Raw genomic sequence first — 15,718 nt, 5'->3', positions numbered from 1 at the left:
GAGCGCAAAAAGAAACTTATCTGAAATGCCAAAAACCCTGATTAGAGACGCTATGAGAAGGCACCAAGAGGAACCCGGTGACAGAATTGGAAAAAAACGTGAAAAGCAAAAACGTTTTCCACAAGGCTAAACACAGCCAAAGTGAGCTCAATCACACAGAGAGGTTTACGGCTCTGCAGAAAAGACTGAAGAGGAACCCACATGGATGCATGGTATAGGACATGCCGGGCATGCTCAGTGTGCCTAGTCAAAGTTCAAGAAACTTTGACATAAATTTTCCGTATCAGGGCTTCAACTGATGTCACCAACGTGTGAGGACTACCATCCTGCTTGTCCTCACAGAATTTAAGTGTTCAGGATTTTGCAGTGTGCTGGAAAGCATACACATCCAAAAGCTGCAGTGTTATAGTCCTATAACCTACCTGTCCTCCTACGGCTTCTAGTCCAATACGGTACTGCCTCAATGGTAGCAACTGCCTCAATTGGTCCACCATCATTTGGCACTGTAACAGTTGTTTTTGCTACTATAGACTCATTTGCCTAAGACAAAAACATCCAAATGGGAAAAAAATGTATTAACATTATACTTAAACATTTATGAGGGAAGGGAAGAACAAAGCCCCCCCCCCCCCCAAACTTGACAGATCACAGTTTCCCAACTTTCTCCTGGAGGCACATCTAGACCGTTGAGTTGTCAGGATTGCCACACTGAACATGCATGAGATAGATTTGTATAAATTGCAGACCCAGTGTATGCTAATCTATTTCATGCATATTCATTACGGATATCCTGAAAGCCAGACGGTTAGGTGTGCCTCCAGGAGAGGGCTGGGAATGTAGACAAAAGGATCAGAGATATTATACAAACTAATGCAGTTGTCGGGAGCAGACAATTCAGGACATCTAGGCAAGATGACAGCTCCTAACTCAGCAAGTTTAACAGGTAGAACTGTCCAGAGAATCGATAGGGCAGGAGAGAAGTCATATGTTTATGAATCATTTCATCTCGGGAGCAGAAGTACAAAAAAGGACCACAGGTTAGAAAGATTTAGATTTGAGATCTCACCTGGTCTGCTGTGGCACCAATAGAGCGAGACCGCTTTGCAGGAGCTGGTGGGCCTTCCGTATGCTTCCTGGAAGAACGCTTCAAATAGCAAACAATTTTAATCAGCGTGAGCACAAGTGTTAAACTATTTAGGGACCATGTCAGTATACACAAGACTTATGCTAATTCAAACTATTTTTGTGTGTTACGTGTCCAATCTATGCGCACATTTTTCCTATATAATTACAATTAGGCAGAATCTGCATATGTACCAAGGATGATTTCTTTACAGATCCAAGGAAATGATCCTGTGTGGCAGAGATCGTCACTTAGCTGCAAGCATACCAGGTGCACCTTAATCGGATAGTCAAAGCCTAAAGAGAGCTAGGTTTTGAAATGTATATAGTAAGAGGATGAGGATTGCAACAGAATAAATGGCAGTGTATAATTCTTGCTATACCTTTTTGTGATTTTAGCTCCATTCGCTGGATTGCATCCCATCTACTTTTAGTAAGTGTACTTCCCTCTCCGTGCCCTCTCATCCCCCTACAAACTTGTTCACCTATTAGGTTTCCCCGAGGAAACTCCTTAAGAGTTTACAGCTTGACTGCAACGGCCATTTATGCTAGCATAAGGTAAGTAAACATTTAAAAAAAAAAAATCACATGAAAAGCATAAGATGATGATGAATGTATATGAAAGATGCATGAATCAATAGTAGCCAGGACTGAAGCCTTGACAACTGGCACTACTGCTCACAAGTTTGAGTTGTGCTAATTCAACCCCTTTTTGTTTCTAAAGAGTGGGAACCAAAGATCATTGCAATAGACTGCTGAAAGCTCTGCAGCTCACAGCCTCCTTACTCCAGTTACAGGATTACTAGTTTTAAGTAAACTAGCTTAGATTGTGAGCCCTCTGGGGCCAGAGAAACATCTATAGCACCTAAATGTAATCGGCTTTGAGGTGCCTGAAAAAGTGGAATATAAATCAAACAAAAATCACCATCTTTCAAGTAGAAACAACAATTCTGCATGAGGCAAGTAATTTTATAAAGCCATGCAGCAAATGCATTTCATTCCAAAGGCAGGCAACAGTGATTTTAACATGCTGGAGGCAACTTGGCATACTACTGACTGGCATGGACTGACATGAAACGGGATGGGCTTGCAGACACTATTTAAATCACTCATATTGCACCTCTTCCAGAAAAACATGTTCAGTGTTAGACAACGAAATACACATACCCTCTTTTCTCTTTTCTTCAGTCGTACAGCCTTTACTAGAGAAGAATCCCAGTCCTAGTGGCATAAAGCAAAGTTAGTGGTGGTTCTTGATGTATTTCTGCCATACCACCACCCCTCCCCCACACCAAAAAATACCCTTTCCTCAACTGACAATTTCTTAAGCATACAAAAATGCCCTGGTTGGCAAGAAACACAAATTTGGTCTTGCCTGCTAAATTTCCTTTCCTTGAGTCCCACCAGACTAATCTAGACAAGTGGGCTATATTCTCCTACTAGCACATGGAGGCAGAGAGCAATTGGTTTGCTGACACTAGAGTCCTGTGCTTATCTCAGCCTGCCAATATTTTCTGTAAAACCTCCTCCTTACACCCTGGTTACCAGGGGTTACAGAGAAAAACAGCAGCGATCAACACGAATCTAAAGGGGACAAGCTACCAAGAAACCTAACAGGGCTCTTAGCCTAAAAGAAGAGGATACACATATAGATACCATCATTATTGCTGAAGGTAAGCTCCAACAGTAAGAAAGCAGAGCTGCTTACCTTAACAAATTGTTCAGAGGACAGCAGGTCAAACCTTGTACATGGGTGACCTTGTCCAATGGAGCACGGCACAGGAAACTTAAGTCAAAAATATCTAGAACTTTGACTGAGCCTCACTGAGAATACCCATGCATGCATTATGCCCCATGAAGTCCCTTCAGTCTAATTACATAGCATAAGAAAATATCTGACCATGAAGTGGAGACCCAACTCCACAAAGAGTCAGATGAGTCATGGGGACCTGCTGTCCTCAGAAAACACCTGTTTCAGGTAAGCAACTCTGCTTTCTCTGACAAGCAGGATGGCAGTCCTCACATGTGGGAATCCCTAGCTACAGGCAGCCCCCGCCAACAAAAACAGTGCCAATGGGCACAACATGTGTGTTGGCAACAGGCCTTTTTTTATATTGTATACTCTAAAGCGGGGCAGTTGAACAAAAACAATGGGCTTAGGTGGGAACAGAGTTGGAGTCTCTCTCTCTCTCTCTCAAATAAGTTCCGGAGGACAGACTGGCCAAACCTACATCATTGGCAGCCATCCCTGTCCCAACAGTATTATGATGTGAATTACTGGATGGACTCCACATCACAGCCTTGCAGATCTCCTCCATCGGGAATGACCACAAGTGGGCCACCAATGCTGCCATGACTCAGACAGAATGAGCCTGGAAAAGGGCCCACAAGATTGCATCTCCTGGCTGTTATGCCCAGGTGGGATTGAATCTGCTTGCCAATTAGAAAGCTTGTTTGGCAACAGCAATGCCCAGCTTGCCCCGATCAAAAAAACAAACAAAAAGCTGGGTGGATTTTCAATTGGCTTCTGTCCATTCCAGATAAAAGGCTAAGGCTCTTTCGCAGTCCAGACTGTGCAAGTCTTGTTCACCTTGGTGACAATGAGGCCTGGGAAAAATGTTAGGACAACGGACTGGTTTAAATGAAAGAGACAACACCTTCAGCAGGAACTAGGGTTGTGTATAACAGACCACCCTATCATGACAAAAAACCCAAAAACCAAAAAACAGTTAAGATGAATAAGTCTCTAAGGAATGCAACTCACTGAATCTGTGTGCTGAAGTGACTATCATCAAAAATACAACCTTCTAGGTCAGTATTTCAGGTCACAGAAGGACAGTGGCTCAAATGAGAAATTACTAGTTAATTTCCTCTCCTCTACAAAAGAGGCATCATACCCATCCTCAGGAGGGTGCTCTCACTCCTCTGAGCCCTCTTAACTGATTCCTTGTGTAAGTCTATTAAAGCCCTCAAAAGAATCCCCTGAAAAATTACCTGTACTGCTGTGTTGAGCATAATGACTGGAGGATAGCTAATGTAACCCCAATATTTAAGAAGGGCTCCAGGGGCGATCTGGGAAACTACAGCCCGGTTAGCCTGACTTCAGTGCCAGGAAAAGAAGTGGAAAGTGTTTTAAATATCAAAATCACAGAACATATAGAACGGTATGGTTTAATGGAACAAAGTCAGCATGGCTTTACCCAAGGCAAGTCTTGCCTCACAAATCTGCTTCACTTTTTTTGAAGGAGTTAATAAACATGTGGATAAAGGTGAACTGGTAGATGATGTGTATTTGGATTTTCAGAAGGCGTTTGTCAATGTTTCTCATGAGAGGTTTCTAGGAAAAGTAAAAAGGTCATGGGATAGGTGGCGATGTCCTTTTGTGGATTACAAGCTGGCTAAAAGACAGGAAACAGAGAGTAGGATTAAATGGACAATTTTCTCAGTGGAAGGGAGTGGGCAGTGGAGTGCCTCAGGGATCTGTACCAGGACCCATACTTTAACATATTTATAAATGATCTGGAAAGAAATACGAGTGAGGTAATCAAATTTGCAGATTATACAAAATTGTTGAGTAGTTAAATCACAAGCAGATTGTGATAAATTGCAGGAAGACCTTGTGAGACTGGAAAGTTGGGCATCCAAATGGCAGAAGAAATTTAATGTGGATAAGTGCAAGGTGATGCATATAGGGAAAAATAACCCACTGATCTAGGCATCAGTGGATAACACATTGAAATCTTCGTTTCAGTGTGCTGCGGCAATCAAAAAAGCAAACAGAATGTTGGGAATTATTAGAAAGGGAATGGCGAATAAAACGGAAAATGTCATAATGCCTCTGTATTGCTCCATGGTGAGACTGCACCTTGAATACTGTGTACAATTCTGGTCGCCGCATCTCAAAAAAGATATAATTGCGATGGAGAAGAGCGACCAAATGATAAGGGGAATGGAACAGCTCCCCTATGAGGAAAGATTAAAAAGGTTAGGACCTTTCAGCTTGGAGAAGAGACGGCTGAGGGGGGATATGATAGAGGTCTAGAATGGGTAAATGTCCAATGCCATACTCAGCTAGGGGAGTGAGCACAAAGCTTTCACCACAAGAGCTGCATTTCCAATCCAATCCTTTTCCAACAGCTTAACTAGGCCTCATGTCTGAGCATGGGCCATGCTCTCCTACCATGTGCTGAAGATAGAATACTCAAAATATTGAAGTCTTGCTACACAAAAAATAAAGGCTTATATTCTTTTGTTTCTTTTAAAGAGTGACCATCATATAGCACTGCAGGCTTATATAGGCTTTTGTAAGCCCTGAATAGCACTGGAGAAATTAATTACCTGATAACTGTTTTCCTTAGTGTAGACAGATGGACCCAGGACCAATGGGTATAGTGTGCTCCTGATAGCAGTTGGAGACTGATCAGATTTCAATCTGACGTCAACTCTAGTACATATACCCCTGCAGGAAGCTCTGCTCTTCAGTATTCCCTTCGAAAAGCAATTGTGGATATATGTGTGACTGAATAACTTGATTAACTTGGCTAACGTGATTAACTTGAACTGGTTGATGTAGTTATAGCTGGAGACCGCCAGTGCACTCAACTGAGAAACACCAACACCTTGTAGGTATGGGCGTCCTAAATAGAGGAAAGCTTGGCTTACCCGTGTTAAGAACATAAAAACATAAGAACATGCCATGGTTCATGGCATGCAAGGGTCCATCAAGCCCAGCATCCTGTTTCCAACAGTGGCCAATCCAGGCCATAAGAACCTGGCAAGTACCCAAAAACTAAGTCTATTTCATGTTACCGTTGCTAGTAATAGCAGTGGCTATTTTCTAAGTCAACTTAATAACAGGTAATGGACTTCTCCAAGAACCTATCCAATCTAATCCCCTTTCGAACACAGCCTCGAGGATTGTCACCCGAGGTTTCCGTATTTGTCGGCAGCCATGGGTGGGATGCTAAGTCTGTCTACACTAAGGAAAACAAAATCATCAGGTAAGTAATTTCTCCATTTCCTAGCGTGTAGCAGATTGACTCAGGACCAATGGGATGTAGAAAAGCTACTCCCGAACCGGGTGGGAGGCTGCCCGTGGCCCACTTAGTACTGCCCTTGTGAATGCTGTGTCCTCCCGAGCCTGAACATCCAGGCAGTAGAACATAAGAACGTGCCATACTGGGTCAGACCAAGGGTCCATCAAGCCCAGCATCCTGTTTCCAACAGTGGCCAATCCAGGCCACAAGAACCTGGCAAGTACCCAAAAACTAAGTCTATTCCATGTAACCATTGCTAATGGCAGTGGCTATTCTCTAAGTGAACTTAATAGCAGGTAATGGACTTCTCCTCCAAGAACTTATCCAATCCTTTTTTAAACACAGCTATACTAACTGCACGAATGACATTCTCTGGCAACAAATTCCAGAGTTTAATTGTGCGTTGAGTAAAAAAGAACTTTCTCCGATTAGTTTTAAATGTGCCCCATGCTAACTTCATGGAGTGCCCCCTAGTCTTTCTACTATCCGAAAGAGTAAATAACCGATTCACATCTACCCGTTCTAGACCTCTCATGATTTTAAACACCTCTATCATATCCCCCCTCAGTCGTCTCTTCTCCAAGCTGAAAAGTCCTAACCTCTTTAGTCTTTCCTCATAGGGGAGTTGTTCCATTCCCTTTATCATTTTGGTAGCCCTTCTCTGTACCTTCTCCATCGCAATTATATCTTTTTTGAGATGCGGCGGCCAGAATTGTACACAGTATTCAAGGCATTAAGACATTTTCCGTTTTATTCATCATTCCTTTTCTAATAATTCCCAACATTGTTTGCTTTTTTGACTGCCGCAGCACACTGCACCGACGATTTCAATGTGTTATCCACTATGACACCTAGATCTCTTTCTTGGGTTGTAGCACCTAATATGGAACCCAACATTGTGTAATTATAGCATGGGTTATTTTTCCCTATATGCATCACCTTGCACTTATCCACATTAAATTTCATCTGCCATTTGGATGCCCAATTTTCCAGTCTCACAAGGTCTTCCTGCAATTTATCACAATCTGCTTGTGATTTAACTACTCAACAATTTTGTATAATCTGCAAATTTGATTACCTCACTCGTCTTATTTCTTTCCAGATCATTTATAAATATATTGAACAGTAAGGGTCCCAATACAGATCCCTGAGGAACTCCACTGTCCACTCCCTTCCACTGAGAAAATTGTCCATTTAATCCTACTCTCTGTTTCCTGTCTTTTAGCCAGTTTGCAATCCACGAAAGGACATCGCCACCTATCCCATGACTTTTTACTTTTCCTAGAAGCTTCTCATGAGGAACTTTGTCAAACGCCTTCTGAAAATCCAAGTATACTATATCTACCGGTTCACCTTTATCCACATGTTTATTAACTCCTTCAAAAAAGTGAAGCAGATTTGTGAGGCAAGGCTTGCCCTGGGTAAAGCCATGCTGACTATGTTCCATTAAACCATGTCTTTCTATATGTTCTGTGATTTTGATGTTTAGAACACTTTCCACTATTTTTCCTGGCACTGAAGTCAGGCTAACCGGTCTGTAGTTTCCCGGATCGCCCCTGGAGCCCTTTTTAAATATTGGGATTACATTTGCTATCCTCCAGTCTTCAGGTACAATGGATGATTTTAATGATAAGTTACAAATTTTTACTAATAGGTCTGAAATTTCATTTTTTAGTTCCTTCAGAACTCTGGGGTGTATACCATCTGGTCCAGGTGATTTACTACTCTTCAGTTTGTCAATCAGGCCTACCACATCTTCTAGGTTCACCGTGATTTGATTCAGTCCATCTGAATAATTACCCATGAAAACCTTCTCCATTACGGGTACCTACCCAACATCCTCTTCAGTAAACACCGAAGCAAAGAAATCATTTAATCTTTCTGCGATGGCCTTATCTTCTCTAAGTGCCCCTTTAACCCCTCGATCATCTAACGGTCCCAACTGACTCCCTCACAGGCTTTCTGCTTCAGATATGTTTAAAAAAGTTTTTACTGTGAGTTTTTGCCTCTACAGCCAACTTCTTTTCAAATTCTCTCTTAGCCTGTCTTATCAATGTCTTACATTTAACTTGCCAATGTTTATGCTTTATCCTATTTTCTTCTGTTGGATCCTTCTTCCAATTTTTGAATGAAGATCTTTTGGCTAAAATAGCTTCTTTCACCTCCCCTTTTAACCATGCCGGTAATCGTTTTGCCTTCTTTCCACCTTTCTTAATGTGTGGAATACATCTGGACTGTGCTTCTAGAATGGTATTTTTTTAACAATGACCACGCCTCTTGGACATTTTTTACTTTTGTAGCTGCTCCTTTCAGTTTTTTTTCTAACAATTTTTCTCATTTTATCAAAGTTTCCCTTTTGAAAGTTTAGCACGAGAGCCTTGGATTTGCACACTGTTCCTTTTCCAGTCATTAAATCAAATTTGATCATATTATGATCACTATTGCCTAGAGAACCTAGAGAAGGTGTGGATGGAGGACCATGTCGCCGCCCGACAAATCTCGGCGGGTGACAGCATTTTGGTTTTCACCCAGGACACTGCCTGGGCTCTAGTGGAATGGGCCTCGACTTGTAGAGGTGGAGGCTTGCCTGCCTCTACGTAGGCAGCCTTGATAACTTCTTTGATCCAGCGAGCTATGGTTGCCCATGAGGCTGTTTCCCTTTGTTTCTTCCCATTGTGAAGGACGAATAGGTGGTCCGTCTTTCCTACGGATTCCGATCTTTCCAGGTATCCGACTAGGAGTCTGACAGTGTTAAGGTGGCGAAGGCGGCGAGATTCTTCAGAGTCCTTATGCTCATCTGGCGATGGTGACGAGATGGTTTGGTTTAGATGGAAGTGAGAAACCACTTTTGGGAGGAAGGAGGGGACCGTGCATAGCTGTATGGATCCCGGTGTGAACCTGAGGACCGGTTCTCGACAGGTCAGTGCTTGAAGTTCGGAGATGTGTCGGGCCAAACAGACTGCCACTAGAAACGCAGTCTTCAATGTTAGTAGTCGGAGGGACAGATCGCTGGTGGGTCTGAAGAAGGCTCCCACTAGGAAGTCTAGGACTAGATTGAGATTGCATGAAGGTACCGGCCACTTTAGGGGTGGTCTGATCTGTTTGACCCGTTTCATGAAACGGGAGACTTCCGGGTGAGAGGCTATGCTGCCGCCCTCCACTTTGGCTCTGTAGCAGGCCAACGTGGCCACCTGCACCTTGATGGAGTTGAGACAACCTCTTCTGTAAGCTGTTCAGCAGGAATTCCAGAATTGTGGGAATTTTGACTTTCCGGGGTAGAATGCTGCAGTCTTCACACCAGGCAATAAATATTCTCCAAATTCGTATGAAGGTTAGGGGTGTGAAAAGCTTGCGTGCTTGGAGCAGTGTGTCAATCACCGCCCCCAAGTATCCGCTCTTCTTCAGGCGTGACCTCTCAATGGTCTGACTGTAAGAGAATAGAGTTGGATCTTCGTGGAGGATCGGGCCTTGTTGGAGCAGATCTCCGTGTGGAGGTAGAGGGAGCAGGTTCCCTGTCAGTAGTCTTCGCATGTCTGCGTACCACGGCCTTCTTGGCCAGTCCGGTGCCACTAGAAGTACTGGCCCCCTGTGGTGTTCTCTCTTGCGGATGATCCTGCCCAACAGTGGCCATGGTGGGAAGGCGTATAGCAGGGTGTCCTGTGGCCAGGCCTGGACGAGGGCATCGATCCCTTGGGATTGTGGTTCCCGTATGAGACTGAAGCAGTTGGGAACTTGGGCGTTGGACCGGGTTGCCAGGAGGTCCATGGATGGTGATCCCCAGCGGTTTGCTATCAACTGGAAAGCTGTGGCAGACCACCTCCATTCCCCTGGGTCTAGACTTTCTCTGCTGAGGTAATCCGCAGTGACGTCTTTTCCCGCAATGTGGGCAGCTGAGATCTCTTGTAGGTTCGCTTCCGCCCATGCCATTAGGGGGTCTATTTCCAGGGACACCTGTTGGCTTCTGGTTCCTACCTGGCGGTTGATGTAGGCAACTGTTGTGGCATTGTCAGACATAACTGACCGATTCGCCCCAGAGTCTGTGACTGAAGTGTAGGTAGGCTAGTCTGACTGCCTGGGTTTCCAGTCGGTTGATGTTCCATCCTGACTGTTCCTTGTCCCATTGCCCTTGGCCGGTCAGCTCCTGGCAGTGGGCTCCCCACCCTCGTAGGCTCACATCCATGGTGAGTAGGATCCAGGTCCGTGGGGATAGCCTTACTCCCTTGCTCAGATGGTCTTCTTGTAGCCACCATTGTAGCTGGGTCCGAACTTCCTCCGGGAGCTGGAGGCGAACAGAGTAGTTCTGGGACATTGGATTCCATCGTGACAGTAGGGAACGTTGTAGGGATCGCATGTGAGCTCTTGCCCATGGGACCACTTCTAGGGTGGATGCCATGAGACAGAGGACTTTGAGGTAGTTCCATACTTTGGGTCGAATATTGCTTGACAGGTTTCGAAATTGGTTCGTCAGTTTGTTCTCCTTGTAGGAGTCAGAATGACTGTCTTGTCTGGTGTCGAACCGGACTCCCAAGTATTCTAGAGATTGGGAGGGCTGCAGAGCACTCTTGTTCATGATGACCACACACCCGAGGTACTCCAGTAGAGTTTTGACTCTGGTGGTCGCCTGATTACTTTCCTCTGGGGAATTTGCCCTGATCAGCCAATCGTCCAGATATGGGTGTACAAGGATTCCTTCTTTCCTCAGTGTCGCCACCACTACAACCATGATTTTGGGGAACATTTGAGGTGCTGTGGCTAGCCCGAAATGTAGCACCCAGAACTGGTAGTGGTGGGTCCAGGATCGTGAAGCGTAGAAAGCGCTGATTCTCGTGATGGACCAGGATATGCAGGTAGGCTTCTGACAGATCCAGGGATGTCAGGAATTCTCCCGGTTGTATCGCCCTTGTGACTGACTATAGGGTTTCCATGCGGAAGTGGGGTACCCTCAGGTGGCGGTTGACAGACTTGAGGTCCAGGATGGGATAGTGCCCAGTATTTTGTTGCATGGGCCCCGGCATTATGGCCTTTAAGGCGAGCAATTTGGTCAGAATGGTTTCCACTGCAGTCCTCTTGGAAGGTTCGTGGCAGGGAGATTTCACAAATTTGTCCGGAGGGACGTTGTGGAAGTCTAGGTAATAACCCTCTCGAATGATGGTTAGGACCCAGTTGTCCAAAGTTCTCGACCCATCTTTGGTAGAATAGGGCAAGCATGCCCCCTATGGCCTCTTCCTGTGGATGGGTCGGCTGATTTTCATTGCGGGGTGCGGCTGGGGCCTGGACCAGAGCCGGCTCCCCTTTTGTTGTGCTTGTTCCGAAAGGACTGGCCCCTGCCTGCGGGGCGAGATGCTTGATATGTACACTTTTGTATGGTTTGAAGCACTGATCCCCTGCCTTTAGATATTCAGGGGGGGGGGGGGGGGGCCGCTGGCTTCTTTTGTTCTTGTCCTCCGGTAGCCATGGTACTAGGGATTCGCCCCATTTGTCGGCTAAATTCTCCAGTTCGCTTCCGAACAGGAGGGTTCCCTTAAAAGCCACTCTCATTGAGTAGTCTTAGACGTCGTATTGGCTGACCAGCTTCGGAGCCAGAGTTGCCTTCTGGCTGCCACAACGGACAAAACGCCTCTGGCTGCGGTGCACACCAGGTCTGAAGTCGCATCCATGAGGAATGATACTGCTGGTTCTAGTGCTTTGACGGGTGTGGTGGCGTTCCTGGTCTTTGATAAGCAGGCGCGTGTCACCATGGCACAGCAGGCCGCGATCTGTAGTGACATAGCCGATACGTCAAATGACTAAGGATAGATTCCAGACAGTCCTGGGCATCCTTGAGCGCCGCTCCTCCCTCGACTGGTACGGTAGTGCGCTTTGAGACTGCACAGATCATGGCATCCACTTTGGGGAATGCCAGGAGATCTTTGGCAGCAGGGTCCAGGGGGTATAGGGCTGCCAGGGTCCACCCCCCCTTGAAAGTGGCCTCCGGAGCCTCCCATTCCAGGTCAATCAGCTGTTGGACAGCTTGCAGAAAAGGAAAATGGCTGGAGGCCTGACTGAGTCCCTCCAGGAAGGGGTTAGTCTTCAGTTCCCCTGTGGCACTCGTGCCTGGGATAGCGAGCTCTTTCAAGCTGTGAGCCACGAGTCTGATAGTTCGTCTTTGGCGAAGAACAGTCTCATGGTTCAGTAACGTTCCGTTCCTGGGGGATTTCCCCTTCCTCCTGTTGGGGCTTTTGGGCGGGAAAGGCACTTCTCTGGGTTTAGGGTTCCCGGGATGTTAGGGTCCTCTGGGGGGAGGCTGTGATTGTGTCAGAGGCGCCGGTTGCATGTGAACAAAGGTATGTAATTTTGGTTACATACCTTTGTTCACACAGTTAAATTTCCCCCCACTTGTCTTTATGTTAAACCCTTGATCCAAGTTTGATTCACCCCTGTTCATTGTAATGCACTATTATGCAACGGTTATTGTTATAATGTAAACAGAGGTGATTTGTAACCTGTTACATGAACTTCGGTATATAAAAATGCTAAATAAATAAATGTAGGACTTTAAAAAATTCTACCCAGGAGAAAGATGCTGGGTCTAAATTGAGAGGCTCTGCGTCCCCGGGGAGCCTCGTTTGAAGGAGGTTCCCGCTGGGGGTAGAGAGGTCCGGTGTACTGCCGGTGGATCCGGATCCCAGTACTGGCTGGGGATGCCCCTGGCCTGGTTCACCCAGAGCCTCTTCGCACTGTAGACACAGAGCCGTGGCCTCCTCGTGCTGCGCAGCTCTTATGTGGCATGCTGGGCAAAGGACCTGAGCTTCTTGTCCGGTGGTGCCATAGTTTGTGCACATAGGATTGCAGAAACCTCCGGTTTGTGCGATCAAGAGTACGCCAGAAGGCTTAGTTGTGTGCTCCAGGTGCGCAGAGTTGTGCGTGTAGGTCGGACGTGCGCGCCTCTGTGCGCACGGTGTTAACATGCTCCCAGCACAGTTGAGTGTGTGGCTGTGCGCCCTGCGCCCTCATGCGCAGGGGTGTGCGCGCGCCTCTGTGCGCACGAGTCAGATAGGCGGATAGGGCAGCGATCAAGAGGAAATGTCTGTGCCCACGTGAGCAATATGGCGACCACCTCGGAGGGTCTCCACGTGGGAGACCCTCGTATCGGACTGGGGTCTAGTCCTTACAGGGCTGATCAACCCGGTAGCCTTGACGCCGGTTGGCGATCTGAGCGGCTATTCGAGCCTCGGAGACTTTTAGGAAGTTTTCTACCTTACCTTATCTCAGAGTTTCCTGGTCTCATCCCGAGCGGTCTCCGGCTGCAGGGGGAAGAGGGAAGTACCTTCACCGCCACGCTCGAAGTTGCATCTGCTGCCTCTCAGCCACACCCGTTGCCGGGGGCTAAGTCCACACCGGGAACCGGTTACCGGACCAAGGCTTACCTCTGAGGGATCGCGGAAATTACCTCAGGAATTCTCAACTGGGGGAGGGACCCGTAGGTATCACCGCAGGAGAGTGGGGCTCGTCTGTAGAGGTAAAATTTCTTGTTTTGGATTTCTTTGTTTGAATACTCTAACGCTGTGCAAGCGTGTATAGAGTCCCGAACTGCTATGGAGACGGAAAATACAGGAGCAGAGCTTCCTGCAGGGGTATATGTACTAGGGCTACCGTCAGATTGAAATCTGATCAGTCTCCAACTGCTATCAGGAGCACACTATACCCATTGGTCCTGAGTCCATCTGCACACACTAGGAAATAGGGCTTTATAAATCAGTCACTCTATGAATGATTTCTATATACTTTGTGCAACTGCTTATAGAAGTGCTTAATGCAAAAAGCTTATGAAAGCACTTATGTGCTAATAAGTCCACTATATATCGAGCCTCTTACTGTCTGTTGTCCAACATTGCAATGTTTCGGAGAATGCGCTCCTTCAGGGAATCGAATCGCTGAAATTTCAGCATCCTGATACGTGGACTGCTTGTAAACTTATTTAGTCAATGTGTAGCTGAACGCTAACTACTAGATCAAAGCATCAACATTGTATGGATGAGGTGCTGCGAGCTACCTGTTGCTTTAAGATGCCGGGATCTTGACAGAGGGCAGCATGGGAGCCTATGCAAGACATCGTCAGCAAGCCTGTTACTCTGCCACTGTCTGATTGGTGGACATAATCCATGCAATTGGACTGGTCTACCTGAACCAAGAGTAAAGCAGAGCTGCTTATCTGTAACAGGTGTTCTTAGAGGACAGCAGAATGCCAGTCCTCACACATGGGTGGTCAGATCTGTCTGGAATTTTGGTAGATAGAGTCTGCCACAGATATGGCCGCTGTTGCCGCTTCTTCCAACTGTTGCTTGGGTGTATCAGCCAATCATTTGGCATGCTTCGGCAAATGCATTGTCCTTCAGATGCTAGTGGTCCACAGTTTCTTTCTAGATTGCTCTCTGGCCCCATTTGGATTTTTTTTGTGGTCTTGCGACACCGAAGGAAACTGTGCAGTCTTTGTCCAAGAGTTCTTCTCTTGATTAATTTTTTAGGCTTTAGACCTGCTTTAGTTGTCAATGTTTGCTGATCCAAAACCCTGACTGTAATATTTCCGCGAGACAAAGTATGCTTCTCACTTGCCTTTGCATCACAACCCTGTCTTAAGTGCCTCTGCTACGCACTGGAGTTGTGTCTCAGTCTAGTCTTTGGCTTTCTTTTGTAGAGCACTCTTTTCCCGCCTACACTCGTTTTTGGGTTGGCTGCCCCACAGGCAATGGGAGAAAGGTTGGGCTTTCAGCATTGAGGGGCTTTCCGTTTTGCCCTGTTTTTAGCAGCCTCTAGCCAGGGATTCACCCATATGAGGATTGCCATCCTGCTTATCCTCTGAGAAAGCAGAGTTGCTTGCCTGTAAACAGGTGTTCTGAGAATAGCAGGATGCCATTCCTCCCGAAACCCATCTGCCTCCCTTGGGAATTGATTCTCCATGTAGTAGCTATATCGTGGACAGAGACTCTGCCTAGAGAGCAGAGTGATAAAATCAGCAGCACATGCTCAGTAGGGTATGTTTGAAAGCTCTGGAATCTGAGATCAAATGTTCCGGACCAGGCTCCATCCAATGACACTCATGTGTGGAAACTACCATCCTGCTTGTCCTCCGAGAAGCACTATCATTTGGATATCCAAGCCAGGGAATAGGCCTCCTTTGCTTCAGGAGGATCGAGAGAAAGTTTGATAGGGTCCCACCCATTAGAGTAGTACCTTGGGTACATCCCAAGCACCTTGAGTGGTCTGGCTGGCTGAAAAGGTAGATTAAACTTATTCTAACATGAATTTCCTTTCCTCATCCATCCAGACCAGTCCAGGACCCTATTCTACCAGTTTGTTCTCAGCTGATATTCTTGTAAGAAGTTGCTTGGTAAGTTATAGTACTTGTTAGGAAGGACATTTGGTGTTCTTGAACTTTCCATCTAATTTCTCTCCTAAAAGGGAGGGAGGGAATTTTCTTTTTTTAATCTATCTTGTTACATGGAACACTGGCAGGCTGAGATCAGGGCAGAAACCTATATGTGGTGACTCCAGCAGATAACAGGCAATGGCAGCTACCCATA

General features: G+C 46.2%; 1 protein-coding gene across 1 annotated transcript in view; it reads right to left on the bottom strand.

Annotated features, from left to right (window-relative positions):
* RACGAP1 (Rac GTPase activating protein 1) overlaps positions 1-15,718 on the bottom strand; it is a 186,662-nt gene that overhangs the window by 99,893 nt on the left and 71,051 nt on the right. The window contains exons 6-8 of the mRNA XM_029595020.1: positions 2,290-2,343; positions 1,067-1,144; positions 423-540 (exon numbers count right to left, since the gene is read on the bottom strand). Of these exons, the coding sequence (XP_029450880.1) occupies positions 423-540; positions 1,067-1,144; positions 2,290-2,343 (250 nt within the window). The remainder of the gene's footprint in view (positions 1-422; positions 541-1,066; positions 1,145-2,289; positions 2,344-15,718) is intronic.

The sequence above is a fragment of the Rhinatrema bivittatum genome, chromosome 3 (genome assembly GCF_901001135.1).
Source record: "Rhinatrema bivittatum chromosome 3, aRhiBiv1.1, whole genome shotgun sequence".
In the NCBI taxonomy this organism is placed as follows: Eukaryota; Metazoa; Chordata; class Amphibia; order Gymnophiona; family Rhinatrematidae; genus Rhinatrema; species Rhinatrema bivittatum.
This window is presented reverse-complemented; position numbering and strand designations above follow the sequence as displayed.